Source organism: Lotus japonicus, chromosome 3 (genome assembly GCF_012489685.1).
Source record: "Lotus japonicus ecotype B-129 chromosome 3, LjGifu_v1.2".
Taxonomy (NCBI): Eukaryota; Viridiplantae; Streptophyta; class Magnoliopsida; order Fabales; family Fabaceae; genus Lotus; species Lotus japonicus.
In genome coordinates this window covers 8,878,966-8,894,902 of record NC_080043.1, presented here as the reverse complement: position 1 = coordinate 8,894,902, position 15,937 = coordinate 8,878,966, and the positions used below count along the sequence as shown (strand labels likewise).

General features: G+C 35.8%; 1 protein-coding gene and 1 long non-coding RNA gene across 2 annotated transcripts; both read right to left on the bottom strand.

Annotated features, from left to right (window-relative positions):
- Positions 1-1,984: 1,984 nt before the first annotated feature.
- LOC130745152 (uncharacterized) lies at positions 1,985-3,897 on the bottom strand. Its single transcript, XR_009021569.1, has 3 exons — positions 3,602-3,897; positions 3,364-3,433; positions 1,985-2,313 (listed from the first exon to the last, which is right to left on the bottom strand). It is a non-coding gene; the product is annotated as an uncharacterized LOC130745152 (long non-coding RNA).
- A 366-nt stretch (positions 3,898-4,263) lies between these two features.
- On the bottom strand, positions 4,264-15,047 carry LOC130743545 (uncharacterized). Its single transcript, XM_057595791.1, has 14 exons — positions 13,552-15,047; positions 12,696-12,836; positions 12,454-12,611; positions 12,169-12,379; positions 11,830-12,067; positions 11,600-11,747; positions 11,045-11,344; positions 6,820-8,089; positions 6,036-6,164; positions 5,685-5,842; positions 5,402-5,612; positions 5,077-5,314; positions 4,831-4,978; positions 4,264-4,735 (listed from the first exon to the last, which is right to left on the bottom strand). Exons 1-14 carry the CDS (start codon positions 14,828-14,830, stop codon positions 4,436-4,438), a joined length of 4,929 nt encoding a protein of 1,642 aa, XP_057451774.1. The 5' UTR covers positions 14,831-15,047; the 3' UTR covers positions 4,264-4,435.
- Between the last annotated feature and the right edge of the window lie 890 nt (positions 15,048-15,937).

The window sequence follows — 15,937 nt, the reverse complement described above, 5'->3', positions numbered from 1 at the left end:
CCTCACCTCAATTCATATGTCTCACAGCTCTTACCACTTACCTAACCTATCATTCAGGGACATGTGGTGTGTGACTATTTTAACGGAGCAGTGCTATTTGGTACGAAGGACTTAGGCACGAGTAGCAATTAGTGGCGGTTTTAAACCGCCACTAACTTGCGGTGCCAGGAAAAACCCCAAATTTAATACAATTCTGGCAGTTTAAAACCGCCACTAACATGCGGTGCTAAAATAACCGCAAGCGTTACACATTTCTGGCGGTTTCAAACCGCCATAAACGGCCTCGTGCGTGGTGCACGAGACCCCACCTCGTGCCACACAACATTTTCCATTTTAACGAAGTAGAAAATTCAAATTTTTTTCCTGATCAAATTAATTATCTCACTAACATTTTTTTAATCATCTCATTGACTCGTTTAAAAAAAAAATCTTGAAGCTCTCGAGTGGATTTTTGTTGTTGCTTTGATCTCGAATAGTAGTACAAATTTGAAATTTCTAATCGCTAATGTTGTTCGCATGTTCTTGATTCTGCTTGAGATTGCATTCATTTCTTTCAACAAAAAAAAAGATTGCATTCATTGTGCTTGTGAAGGCATTCCACTCGTTCTTCATTCCATTTCTTTCTTGAAGCCAAAACATTTGTCATTCAATTTGAGTACAAATTACAAGGTATAAGTCGTTTGCTTTCCTTACTTAGTTTTATTGATTCCAACATTTGGATTCAGTTCCAAGTTTTTTCCATCCATCTTTGGCTTTTTTATAATGTTTGTGCAAATTTCTTGTGTCTGGACAGGGAAATGGTACCATTTATAGGGTGTTTTGAAGAGTTTTTCTGATGTTGAATTGGACTCACTGTTAGGTTCACTTTATATACTTATTGATTCTATTAAGTAGAACAACATGTGGTAAAGTGAAATGCACATCCTAAATGTTTCTGTTAGTTCTTCCGAAGGATGTAGAAATAACCTAGGGTGTGCATCCCGCTTGACCACATATTCTACTTTTAGCCTACCCTAAAAGGTAGGCTAAAAATAATCAAACCGGTTAGAACCTGTTTGGTTATCTAGATTGCAGTGCTTTCGTGTAGGTCTATATATCTTGGGCTATTCAATATCTTGGTTATCTAGATTGCAGTGCTTTCGTGTAGGTCTATATGTAGAACCTGCAAGGTCCTAATGATGCATGAAAGAGCGTCCTTGAGGCTGGTTGTTACTGAATAGCTTCCTTGTAGGGAAAGCCACATACTCCAGTTTCTTCCCATTGAGGTGAGCTCACTACTATCTTTTCGTTTACAATTGGAGTGTAGGGCGCCTTTCTTTGGCGAGCGTCATGTAAAATATTTAGATTTCCTTGTTAGTGTCTACCTTAGAGGTAGAAGGAATGTTTTTCTTATATCATCATAATTTTATGTATCATCATATATAATTTTCGCGAGTTTTGGTGCCACTTAAGCTTTCTGTAAAGTCCTCGGAATTTATCTTTTTTATGTAGAGAATATTGATGTTCTGTAACTTACTCAATTTTAACAAAATGAGTTGTTCCTAAATATGTACATAGTAAAGCAATTCTTGAAGAGGTGCCATAATTCATACAAATATTCAATGTAATGCCAATTCTGGTAATTAGAGTCAAACAAGAGGCTTAAATTACATTGTGAAGGGAAGTAATTAAATAGAATATTTGTAGCTTTGTTTTAGGAATGGTGATAACTGATAACTGGTGTGTTGAATTGTGTGTTTGGGTGCTTGATGCCTTGCACCATAATAACTAAACTGAGCCTCTGATAACTCTTTCTGATTTTGAACTATTGAGATTATTTTCATGACTCTTAATGGACTGAAGTTGATTATAGAAACAGAGGAAACCATAGAAGTGTAAGAAGACACTAAACTGTCACGACCCAAACCTAAGCCGTGACCGGCGCATAAGCTATTACCATAGCCTAGCAAGCCTGCTTTCACATGATTCGTTTCCGCAATACCTCTTATAAAGAAAGAAACATGCTTACGAAGCTCAAACGATAATTGGACAGAGTTTCCTTTGTTTTTCTACATTTCCCAAAATAACAAGACCTGCCAATGAGGTTTAAAATCCAACCAAGGATCCAAATATGTACATATCCAACATCCAAGAAGCAACATCATCAAATACATCATAGAGTTGTTTACACTTTACAAAATATGACTACTACACAGAATACCAAAAAGATCAACAAAAGACATCAACATGGCCACCAACCGTAGGAGGCCTACCAAAAAGAAGTAACTGTACAAGCTGCAACTGAAGCAACCTCCTACTCGGCTACCTGTGAATCTGAAATGGAAATAAGGAGGGGGTAAGTCACAAAGACTTAGTGAGGGCCTATAAACCACCATGAACTAGAAGGGGAACATCATAGACACGATTTTCTCTTTAAAACTCAGGATAAATATGACATTTGATCAAGTCAAGTAACTTAAATCACTTTCATAAAACATATATGACATGGTAAAAGCTTCATGCTTTACTAACTCAAATCACTGTCACTTTGACATAGAGAAAACTTAAAGAAACATCATGCGGTTAAAGCATTTTCAGTTTATAAAATCACTCAAAATCCGATAATCCAAATACAATAGGGAACACACATGAGAGAACCATAGTCATAAGGCGGCTCCATCTCGTTGATAGCCCTTTCCTCCTACGGGGTGGCCTTTCCCCTAGGGGCGGCTCCATCTAACGGATAGCCCTTTCCTTTCTCAAGTCACATCGTGTCATCGGGGGAAGCTACATCTCGTTGATAGCCCTTTCCTCTTAAGGATTATCGTATCCAAGAGGCGGCTTCATCTAACGGATAGCCCTCTCCACCCGGAATCATGTCATATCTCATCAATCTCATCGGGGGAAGCTACATCTCGTTGATAGCCCTTTCCGTGCACTGGCGGCTCCATCTAACGGATAACCCTCTCCACCCGGAATCAAATAACTAGGTGCACCTAGGCCGTTACCTCCGTTAACGGCTACGGGGTTCTAACATGTATTCCCACAACCATCTTTTCAAAACCATAAGCAATCTCATATCAAAGTTTCAAATATGAATGTTCTCAATGATTATCAAAGCTCATCAAGATGTAATTCTCAGTTCAACATGATTCAATACATAAAGTTTGTAACTTCATAGCTTAAAACAAACTAAAATCATTCTCAAATTCATTATTCATTTTTTTATCGCATATCCTTAAATACTCAATAAAAGATTGTATTGCGAATGAAAGAATGTTCCCCCAATTCTAAATAAATAGATACTTCAAGTTCTAATAAAATAGTCAAAACCATAAACATAGAGTAGTTAAAAATATGCCACAATGGTCATAAACCACTCACAACTATGAAGGATCAAGAGGAGTGCTCCCAACAACTTCAAGATGCCCGGATGAGTCCGTGATCGGCAAGTCTGAACATCAACAACAAATTGCAACTCTTTAGGAACTTAATTTAGCTACCCATTATCCAAAAGCAACCATGAAATCCCTAATTGTGAGCTCAAATCCCTAAAATTAATTTACTCAAAACTAACATAGACTAGAACACAATTCTTTAGAATTTTGGGTTGTGAATATACCTCATTGAGCTCAAGTGAATACTCTTTATTGGGTGGGTACTCTTCTCATCTCTTAGAGCATAAACCCTAACACCCAAAACTATCCAAAAGCTTCCCACTTGAAACCATCCAGCATTTTCTTCCAATAATTGTAGTTTATGGTGGGTATATAGTGTAGTTCTTTGGGGGAGAAGAAAAAAATTGATGTAGAAGAGGTTAAGATGAAGAAGCTGCTGTCAATTTGGGGAAATAATTGGGTGGGGCTGCCGTGTTTCTAATTTTGTTAAGGCTAGCTTTGTTTTGTTTTGTTTTTTTTTTCTTTCTCTTTCCAATGCTATATATATAATATCATACTTATTTTCCTTTTGTTTTCTCTAGGGACTTATTTCCCTTTTTCATTATAAACGGTGCGTTTCATAAACTTATTCCTGTTGTGCTTCTAAACCAAAAAGGAAGTTACATAGAAAGGAGAAGTGGCATTTGGTGAGGAATAGATAGGAAGGTATTGCCTATTGAATGTAATTCATGTCACATTTTATTATCTATACAATCCTTAGTTTGCATATTAAGAAAATCAGATTTTTGCTCATTCCTTTATTAAGTTTAATTAAATGTAGTTGTACCAATGATAAGATGGAGATAGCACATAATGAAGTTTTCTTTACAATTACAACACCTTAAAGTATATTATTCAGTTCTATACATTGAGAGGGAAACCCATTTCAATTGATTGAAGCATATCAAACCCCTTATAGACTATCTCGCATATAACACTGACAGGGAAATTTCGTTGGTAGAACATCTTCTATCTTCTATCTCTAAACTGTGCCTCATTCTCTGTCTCACCAATATAAGCTATCTCGGTTTTAACAATGACATGGAAATCTCATTGGTAGAATGTAGCTTACTATTTTCTGATGAAGAGCCTAGGTGACGCGGATAAAAGGGGGGTTCATTTGGTCTTGGCAATGGTTTCTCACCATTCAGCATTAGAACTACAGCTGACATGTCTGGCCTATCCTCTGGACCCTCTTGTACACATAAAAGTCCAGTGTGAATACATCTGGATACTTCTTGCACAACTGAAGGAACTGAGTCGCCTAGAGATTCATCTATCAGCTCCAATGGTGTATTTTTGCACCATAGTTTCCATGCCTAGAGGACATGAAAATTAAAACGTTAGGTTTGAAGTCACTTTGCAGTATGCCTATATAAATAGTATTATAAGTGGACTAATTCCTTAGACTTACATGTCCAAGAAGGTGAAGATTATGATGGTGAAAATATTCCATGTTCTTTTTTCCACTAACTATCTCTAGTAAAATGACACCAAAACTGAAGACATCTGATTTCACTGAGAAATACCCATGGGATGCGTACTCTGGAGACATATAACCACTGCAATGCAGAGAAAAAAAATATAACTTAAAGAAGGGGTAAGAGTGAATATCTTTGTTTCAAAAAATATCAAAATCATGTGATTTAGTGATGCTTACTAAGTTCCTGCTACTCTCTTTGTTTTCTCTTCAGCTTCATCTCCCCCAAAAGTTCTTGCAAGACCAAAGTCTGATATTTTTGGATTCATATTTTCGTCTAGAAGAATGTTGCTGGCCTTGAGGTCTCTATGGATAATCCTCAATCTTGAATCCTCGTGAAGATAGAGAAGTCCTCGAGCAATCCCGCAAATAATTTGGAAACGTTCAGCCCATAGCAGTAATTTTTTTTTAGTTTGATCTGACAAAATTGAATTTAGTTAGCATGAAGATGACTAGGTAAACATGGTATGAGAAAATGTAGTATTGATAAGGATAAATCCCAAACCAAAAATGAAGTAGTCCAAGCTTCTATTAATCAGGAATTCGTATATCAAGATTCTCTCATCATTTTGAATGCAACACCCTAGAAGTTTCACGAGATTTCGGTGCTGAAGATTGGCAATTAGCAATACTTCATTTATGAACTCTTCTGGTCCTTGTCCTGTGTTATTGGATAGCCGCTTCACAGCTATATCTTGCCCATTTGTCAAAGTACCCTGACAATCGTTGTTCAGAATGTTATGTGGGAAAGTAAATCCCTTGACAGGATATAAATTTGATCATATTACCTTATGAACTGGTCCAAATCCACCTTCTCCCAATTTGTTGCAAATGGAGAAGTTATTAGTTGCATTAGCGATGGTTGATAAATCAAATATTGGTATGTCAATGCCTTCATTCTCTTTGTTGTTAGGGTGATTCTTCCATCCAAATATTTGGTTCTTCCCTGAAAGGTTTGAGGAACAATTGTGAATAAATGAAAAATGCATTGTAAGTTGAGTTCTACCACTAGAATAGGAAAAAATAATGGTTACCAAATACCTAATCTCAAAATCTTATCAAAATATATGTCAAGTTGTTGGGGAATTATTATGTACTGCAGTATGTACAAATATCAGTTAAAATACCTAAATATTTACCTGGGTTCTTAAGTTTCTTCCTCCAAAGTAAGGCCACTCCCAGTATTATCATGACAACGATGAACATACTACAACCTACCAAAACTCCTGCAAGCTGCTTCTTGTTCAAGCCCTTGTTATGGTCTGTGACTGAGATTAAAAGCATTGTTAATCAACTGTCAGCACACCAAATTTTAAGCAGTTCAGAAACTCTAAATGATAAAGGCATCAAAAACACATCTCCACAATGAAAGTTGATAGAAGTTAGATACTTCCATCCAATTTTTTATTTTTTTTATGACGCTGTCCTCTAATTTTCGCTCTGTTCTTTTATGTTTTAATTTCTGTCTTCTAAGTATGAAGGCCTATTTTAGAAGAGCTCAGTTGAGTTTATCTTATAGTATTTATGTCAATGTATTTTGGGCAGGGCAAGATTGGTATGGGCAGAGAAGAAGCAAGGTCTGCATGCTTAGATGGTCCTAATAGCTGCAACTGTGGAGCTTATAAGTGGAATGGTCAACTTGTCACTAATAGTAGCCGATTGGAAAAGACAATTTTCCCTATCTTCTGGGGCCTAATGACTCTCAGGTACATGTGTTTTCTCTTCCTTTGGTCCTCTCCTATTGATTTTGCATATGCTGAAGTTTTCAATTATTTTCATGATGTTTATTGTCTTTATATCACTATCTTGTGAGCTATTTCTCTATACAGTATATATACATTGATCAGACTTCTCTCAGTTATACTAATTTATTTAATGGAAAAGAAAAATTCTGGAAGGTAGATTAAAATCAAATATTCTTACCTAATTCTGAAGCTGCCACCCTTATGTAAAGGTCTTGTCCTCCGGCGTTCATGATCCTCATGTCCATGATCTTATTGAACCAAAGCAAGCAGCCACTCCCACCATCTCTGATATCTAAACTTGCATATGCTACGCAAGAACAGTTTTTCAGACAGAATTTCTCACATTCCTCAAGGTTCATGCTCTTATCAAACCATGACGCCGACGTGTCTGGCAACTTCATTCTGGTATACTTCATAAAGCCATCACTGAGGCCACAATCTAAATTAACTCTGAGAACGCACCCACCAGACCACTTTAGTGAACTCCAATCTTCTTGATATTTGGGGATGAAACCGGGAAGGCATTGACATGGCGGAGAGACATTAGCATCGCAATTAGAATTAGCACCACAGAGGGCATAATTATCACACTGGTCTGCAGGGCCAACAAAGAAAAGCTTCCAACTCTTTGTCTGGTCTGACAACATGAAACGTTGCACTTGGCCTATTGAAGTGACCATGTATCTTGATATAATTGACTTGTTCATGAGTTCATATTCGTAAGAAACTTCATGATCAGTTATCACAAAAGATAACTTCAATAATTTGTGGAGTGTTTCAGAAGGAATTCCAGAAAAAGTTTTCCCATTCCATGAACCTGTTCTGAGGAATAACTTCTCCCCATTTGAAAGCACTACTTGAGGATAACCACGAGTATCGATGTGATATGAATACTCTCCTCTAGCAGGATTTTTTGTGTCTTTCCAACACACAAGTGATGTATAGTTGCCACTTTTTAAGCTACTTCGAATTTTCATTCCTGGGAGCAAGGTGTCCCCAGGAAGATCAAAACTTTGCCATAGAAAATTCCCCGGGTTGCTTTCTTCTCTCATGACAAGGTTTCCGTTCTCCAAGAGCTGCACAACCGGCTTCTTCGCCATTGTTGATGTATTGGAGGACCAGACCAAGCCCTTTGTGGAATTAAGGATAACAAGATTTCCTCCATCAGTGACATTGAAAACTCCTGAGGAGTTTCCCAATGGGGAATCTCTGTTTGCTATCCACGCAACTGTTCTTGGAGAAATATCCTTGTACCATATACCAAAATATTGGCTATTCGGATCTCCAAGGTTGAAGAATCCTGCTTCAAAAGACCCATCTGATGAAACTAGAGTCTCATTGTCTTTGACAGATTGTCCTGGAACAATGGTGTCCAGTGTGTTGATGCTTGGTATGAAATAGAACAGAAGAGAGCACAAAACTAGCACCTTGAAGCTCATATTGTGTCTCTTGGTTCAGGGGTTGGTAATTGGCCTGAACTTCACTCAAATTGCTTCACAAATTATGGTTGGTATCTAATATATAAGAAGCCAAAATCTTCAAAAGATTGCAGCAAAACTGATTTATATTACTCCTCCGTTCTTATATATGTGTCACTATTTTGATCTTTTTCTTGTTCCTATTTAATTGTTCATATTAGGAAGTTAAATAGTAATTTTAACAAAGTAAAGACATTAAATGTTATTCTTCAATACATGTGCTACAACCTTAAAGTGACGGTTATTAAGGAACGGATGGAGTAATTGTTTTCTTTGTGCCGGTTATAAACTACAGATTGTAATCACAATTCCAGCTACTAATTTCAATTTCAAGGATTTTCTTTTGATCAGCCACTGCATCAAGGATTTTAAATGTTAGCAGCCGCATCTATATTTATAAAAGTAAATAAAGTATAGCTGACTTTAGTATACAATTCCAGTTAGACATGCTGGACTCATGTTCAAATGTTCATACATTTACTAAGCACTTGCACATAGTGACACATTGGACTTGTGTCAAAATAAGTTCTATATGCTCAAAACATTGGACTTGTAAATATGGTAGAGATAATCGTCCTTTTGGACTTATAATTATTGCTAAACTTTCTTATAATCCTTTGTTGATGATCCAAGTTGTGTCTTACTGTTGTTTTGTTGAAGTTGTTCTATCTTTTAAGCACTAGTTAAGAATCTCTTGGATAAGAAAATTGCTATAATGCTATGTACTCTGAAATCTTCATTTACCTGACTAAGTATTGACAAAACTCCTCACAATATATTCATCTAAATTCTTACTTACTGGGAACTCATAATGTGCTCCTTATTTTGGTTTATTTGGATGCCATTTTGGAGTTTCCAAGGGGACTACCACTAAGTGCTTGTTTGGTTTGTAAACACTTTTTTAATTTTCTTATTTAATTTTATAGTGCCCCTGTGAAGCTAATGACATTGATTGTGGCTACTAAGTAATGAGGTTTATGAAGCAGGTTAGTGACAGGTGATTATCAACTGCGGTAAGTTAGCCGATTGTGATCTCTATAAATAGATGGGTCATTTGTATATACCGCAACTCGACAATCAATCAAGCTACAAATGTCCTACATTATCTTTTGTCATTTTACTTTCAACACTTTATCTTTCAGCACTTTACTTTGTTTAAGCCTTTCGGCCCTTTACTATTCTAGCACTTTATTTATCCAATTTTCTTTCTTTATTTTCAGTCGTTTAAGCCTTTTATTCATCCATTTTAGTCATTATCCTAGTTCAATGGCCTTATTCCATATAATTTTTCTCAATAGCGATCACTAAGAGTTTTTGGAGTGTCGTAGAAACCTGTGTTGAGGAACAAAGTCCCTTCCTCGGGTAATTGCTTGATTAAGGATTCATTATGTTGGTTTCTCAACCAACCTACACGATTACCTAGTCGAAAAACTATTTTGTAAACCAACTTGTTTTGATAAACTTTTGGTGTATAGAAAGGAAGAGTATAGCTAAACATATTTTTTGGACAATATTGGTAGAACAGAGAGAAAGTATCTTCAAACTATGTAATATGACGCTTGTGGGATGCTGAGAAGACCAACATAACCCCACTCGTGGGTATGCATGGCCGACTACTACCTTAAACAGGTTTACGTTATGCCATCATGGCCTAGGAGGGTTAGAAAATCTTGCTGGGGAGGGTTTCCAAACAACTATTTTAATGAACGTAAGGGTGCAAATGACATGCTTGGAAGACCAACAGAAGCCCCACTAATAAAGTTGCATGACTCGCTACCAACGCAAGTGGATTTACAGCTTGTGCTATGCCAACATGGCCTTATGAGCGCCAGTGGATCTCCCCTGAGAAGGAATCCCCACTAATAAAGATTTTAATAAATGTAGAGATACTCAAACGCTTAACTTATTTGGAGGTAAACTTATTACGAGCTAATAAGTGGATGCAGTTTAATATGTTAACAAGTTGACCCTCTATTTTATAATGTGGAGAATTAAAATATAGTAGTAACCATTAATAATATATAGTCAAAACTTCTAACTATAGATTTAATGCCATATTGAAATGGAATGAATCAATTTTATAATATTGGTTACAGGGTTTCATGTCTCCTACCTCATTATGGTATTTTAGCCAATTGAATTATTTTAACACAATTAAAATCAAACAATGAGTCTGGGTCCACTCCATCTATTAAGGTTCTTCATCCTTTTAAAGAAAGGCTAATTTGTTTCTTTTGTTACTTGTTCTTGTTATTTGATGGCTATAAATGAAAATGTCTTAGGAGGCTAATGTCTCCCGGAATTAGTCAGGGTCTAGTTAATTGATGCAACATTTTCATTTATACATTATGTTTGAAACTATAACGACGTCATATCATCATCAACAACACATCATCCATAAATAACATTTTTTTCTAATTGTTGATATAATTATAATTGAAACTATAACGACGTCATGGCATCATCAACAACACATCAGCTTTCAAGAAGAAAAAAACAACACATCAGCCATACATAAATAACATTTTTCTAAGTATTGATATAATAATTATTATAATTAATATAAACCATCATAATTGAAACTATAACGACGTAATGGCATCATCAACAGCCGTACATAAATTATAAATTACGAACAAAATTTAGGTAAAAATCCATGTGTGCAATTTTTGCTATTATTCAGTTAGAATAGAATATGACAAACGAATCGAAAAAAAAATAGTTTAAAAATCATAAAAAATTAATTTTTATGCACCGACAAAAGTATATAATTAGTGAATATTCGAGTTTTTATGCACTATCCAGCATGTTGCATTAACACAACCATGTGATTGACATAACAAACAATACCTGCATGTTTGAATAATCTACTTAATCCCATACTGGAATGTAAAACTTTTCATTTACTAAAATCTTCATAGTCTATCTTGCCTGTATAACCGTGTCGGAAACATCATTGTTTGAGAACAGTTTGGATTTTCCAGACAAGTAAATTTCTTCTGGGGTTTCTTTTTTAGTGTAAAACCCAGGAATCTTTGCCTTGGGTAATGATTTCTCACCGTTCAGCATCAGAACCACCGACGACATGTCTGGTCTATCTTCTGGTCTTCGTTGCACGCATAACAGGCCAACCTGTATACACCGAATGACTTCAGATGGACACATTTCTCCTAAGACATCATCCACTAGTTGGAAGGGCCTCCTTTCAGTCCATAGTGTCCATGCCTAAAAGGAATGAGGAATCAGGTTAGTAAAAGAATGCAACATGAATTTCACTAATCAATATTGGAGAGTGCTGAGAACGAAAAAATGTGCAAGGTTTCCAAAGTATGAAAACTCAGAGAACAATTACAATGTGTATTCAACCATTTAATAGCAATATGTTATTTTTTTAATAATCCAAATTTGGACATGTATTGCCCCAAAAACTTAAAACTCCTGGATCCGTCATTGACTATAGATAGATTAAATTATGCTTACATATCCTGGAAGACTAAGGGATTCTGGGTCTGAAAATCCACAAGACCTTCTCCCACTAACTACTTCAAGTACTATTACACCAAAACTGAATACATCGGATTTCATGGAGAATCTTCCATTCATAGCATACTCAGGAGGCATGTAACCACTGTAAGTATCATTCTCAAAATTAGACAAATTATATTAGTGAAATATAATCTCAAAGAACCATGAATCAAGAATAAGCTTACTATGTGCCGGCAATCCTGAGTGTTTTGGCCACAAAGTGATCTCCCAAAAACGTGCGAGCCAGGCCAAAGTCAGATATTTTCGGATTGAAATTCGCATCCAATAAAATGTTGCTGCATTTTAAATCTCTATGAATAATCCTGAGTCTTGAATCTTGATGAAGATAAAGGAGACCCCGAGCAATGCCATCAATGATTTTGAATCGCTTTTCCCAATCCAAAATCTTTCTTCTAGTTTCATCTGTTCAATTTGACAAACAAATTTAGAATACCACTAGTAGTGTCTAAAACTCCATAAGTAAGAGATTAGAAGACAGAAGCATAAACAGCAAAGGATCAAACCAAAAATAAAGTAGTCCAAGCTCTTGTTCTGCATGTATTCATAGATTAGCATTTTCTCTTCTCCTTCAATGCAGCAACCAAGAAGCTTCACCAGATTACGGTGCTGAAGTTTGGCGATCAACTCAACTTCGTTTTTTAACTCCTCAAAACCCTGACCAGAACTGTTAGATAGCCTTTTCACTGCTATCTCTTGTCCATCTAGCAGAATACCCTGCAAACCATCATCTGGAATACTGAGAAATTAAAGAACAAAATCAAGACTGTTATTCGAATAAAGTTTGTTACCTTATATACTGATCCAAAGCCTCCTTCTCCCAGTTTGTTGATGCTTGAAAAATTGTCAGTGGCTTTTAGAATGACTGAGAAATCAAATGTCTGTAGATCTAAGTCTTCCTTCTTCATTTTATTGTAGTAATTATTCGTGTTAAATACATTTGTAGCCCCTGAAATTGTAGTAAATGAATGACTAAATCCCAGAACTAGGTACCATGATAGATAATAGTACATATCCCAGAAAATGTGCTTACCTGGCTTTTGAAGTTTCCTTCTCCATACACATAATCCAAAAATTATCAATATCATTCCCATGTTTAGTATGAATGAGCCAACTGTTATTCCTATTAATTCTTGCTTGTTGATACTCCCATGGCTGCCAACATCAATGTGATCTGACAGAAAAAAGAGTAACATGGGTTGCCATTTTTAATAAGCTACCGAAGCTTAAATACAGTTATAAAATGCTTCAAAGAGAAATTCAAGGTAGAACAAATAATTATTGAAATTTAGCATCAAAGCAATAAGGAAGTACATCATTATATCCCCTGACCACCAAAACCTTTTAACCATCATTGTTTAACCACTTGTTGTTTCTCATATGTTGAAAATCCTTCTACAATTAATTCTAAAATCAAAATCAATTATGGAGATTAGCTTCTGTGAATGTTCGGGTGTCGTAATTGACTTTGATGAGAGCGAAACTCATCTGAACATGCTATTTGCAGAGAAAAAGAGAGATCAGTTTTTGCAATTGGCATAATCAATCATGAGATTTCAGAACCCGATTTCACAATATTACGCTACAAAATAACTTATCTCATAAATGTATCCAAACATAATGACTTTCAACTCAATTTTACCATTACCAAGTTTACCAAAATCAATTCTATTTAAAACCAATTCAGACGATGTTGATCAAAACATGCATAGGCATATCAAAATGTAAATAGCAATTCCATAGAACTTCCGGTTTCATCTTGGAAATTCTCATTTTCCAATGCTTGAAACCACCCCCATGTATGAGGAACTTCCTTCTGATCAAGCCGATATTCAAAGCATAAAGCAATGGAAGAAAAACAAATAAGAAAGGTAAGAAAACCAGTGCACCTGTCTCGGAAGCAGACACTCGAATGTAAAGGTCTTGTCCCCCATGATGGAGTTGCCTCATGTCAATCAGATCATGAAACCAAAGTAGGCAGCCACTTCCTCCATCGCGAATGTCCAAATTCGTATACGCTGTACAAGAACAGTTTTTGAGACATGTTTTCCGACATTCCTCGAGGCTCATGGTCTTATTAAACCGGGAAAAAGACGTGTCTGGCAATTTCATGTCCGTATACTTCTTGAAGCCATCTTTTCCAGCACAATCCAATGCTGACCCTCGTACACACCCATTAGACCAAAAAGACACATTCCATTCTTGTTCATTTTTGGGTACAAATCCTTTCAGGCATGAACATACACGATTACTACTAAAATTGCAAATAGAGTACACACCACACAAAGCATAATTATCACACTGGTCTACCAGGTTAGCCGAGATAATCTCCCATCCGCGTTTTTGACCCCTCCTCCACACAAAACGCTGTCCAATTCCAGAAGGATTCAATATAATTCTTGACAAAATGGATCTATCCATCAGCTCAAACCTATAATACACCTCTTTCTCATCGAAAAGAAATTCCGATTTGTAAATCGGATTCTGCTTTTGAACTGGAAATCCAGTTAAATAGAGCCCATTCCAATGGCCCGCCCGAAACTGCGTAACACTCCCTTTCAATTGAACAGATTGCGGATACCCTCGAGGGTCGATTTGCAGCACATGCTCTCCCTTACCAGGATCCTCTGGACTTCTCCATGATGAAATGAACCTGTTCAAACCCTTAACCAGGTCCCACCCAAATTTCATTCCAGGCAACAATGTATCACTAGGAAAATCAAAACCCTGCCATATAAATTGCTCATCATCAACATTGTCAATTTCACCCCTCAACCTCACTACAAGGTTTCCTGTATCTAAGAGTTGCGCAATCGGCTTCTGCGTAGTTCTTGAGCTGTTACTGGAGTTGGAAAACCAAACAATTTTGTTTGTACTGTTGAGAATCATAAGAACTCCATGATCACTGAGCTTCAAAACCCCTCCTCTGTCATAGAGTGGGGTTTCTCTATTAGCCACCCATACAACTGTTACAGGAGTAATGTTTTTGTACCATACCCCCAGGTATCTGTTTTGGGATTTTCCAGGGCTGAAAAAACCTAGCTCAAAGGTTCCTTCAGCTGAAACTAGAGTTGAACCATCTGGTAAAGTTTGACCTGGAGCAATAAAATCTAGGGAATTGCATGCTCTTAATAAAGAAAATACTAGTACTAAAGCGCAAATTGACATTGTTTGATTTGTTTCAAAGCTAAGAGTAAGATCAATAAATGAACTGAATCAAAAGATTGCAATTGCATGGCAGTGTTACCCCATAGACAATGTTCAAACTGCAGTAGAGTTGAACTTGACAGAGATTTGGTAATAGAATGTTGACAGATTTGTCATTTGTCAGGGAATTAGTATAGATCCATTGAATATTATCACAATTTAGTTATATGAGGAAAAGGGGATAGCTCATCAAGGCGTCTAGCGCACAAGTGGGTCTTACTACTTCTTTTTATTGATAAAACTAGCGGAATTACCCTTGCAGGGCCCGGGTGACTTTTGTTATTTATAATTTAAATTTCGTGTAATATTATATTTTGTATCTTTTTAGTAAATATATCTTAATAATTATTTCAACTATATGTTCTTAATATTGATAATTGTGTATTAATCTACCATAAACTTTTACTTATTTAAATATAAAAAATTGAAAATTTTTAACTTATAAGACTTAGATTCACTAAAAATTTTGTATATACATTAAATCAGCATTTTTAATTTTTTAATACATGTTTAATTATTAATATTCAATTGATCATTTTTCATATCAATATTTCTATTTATAATAACAATATAAATAATAATAATAATAATATATATTTTGATTAAAAAATTTAATTTCAAAGAGAAATCAATATGTAACAAAAAAATGAAACCCCACTTCTAATAAAACGCAAATCAAATCATAGGAATAAATCACCATATTAAATAAACCAAAATAATAGATAATTTACCAAAATTATTTAGATCCAAAGACTTCTCTTATTTTTGAATAAAGTCTCACGTGACTATTACTTTTAAGTTTGAACCCGTTCCCCTTTTTTGTCTTTAGCTCTTTTTTTTTTGACAGTTGTCTTTGACTCTTTGATCATACCTTTGGTAACAACCGGCTACCAGGGACGATGGAGGAAAAATCCATTTTATCAATCCAAGCAGATAAATGGAAGGATTTCCGTTTTTCTCATTCATGATTTAAAAAAGGGGTGAACAATATATAATTGTGAATCGACAATAGAAGAATGAGTAAATAATAGGATCATGAAATAGAGATGTTCATAACGGAACCAAACC

What these genes read in the sequence shown, in the direction of transcription:
- LOC130743545 (XM_057595791.1), bottom strand. Translation starts at nt 14,830, where the DNA reads ATGTCAATTTGCGCTTTAGTACTAGTATTTTCTTTATTAAGAGCATGC. An exon ending in CTTGGACTACTTTATTTTTG is followed by an intron (nt 12,068 to 12,168) that starts GTTTGATCCTTT and finishes CAAATTGAACAG; the next exon opens with ATGAAACTAGAAGAAAGATT. An exon ending in CTTGGACTACTTCATTTTTG is followed by an intron (nt 5,315 to 5,401) that starts GTTTGGGATTTA and finishes CAATTTTGTCAG; the next exon opens with ATCAAACTAAAAAAAAATTA.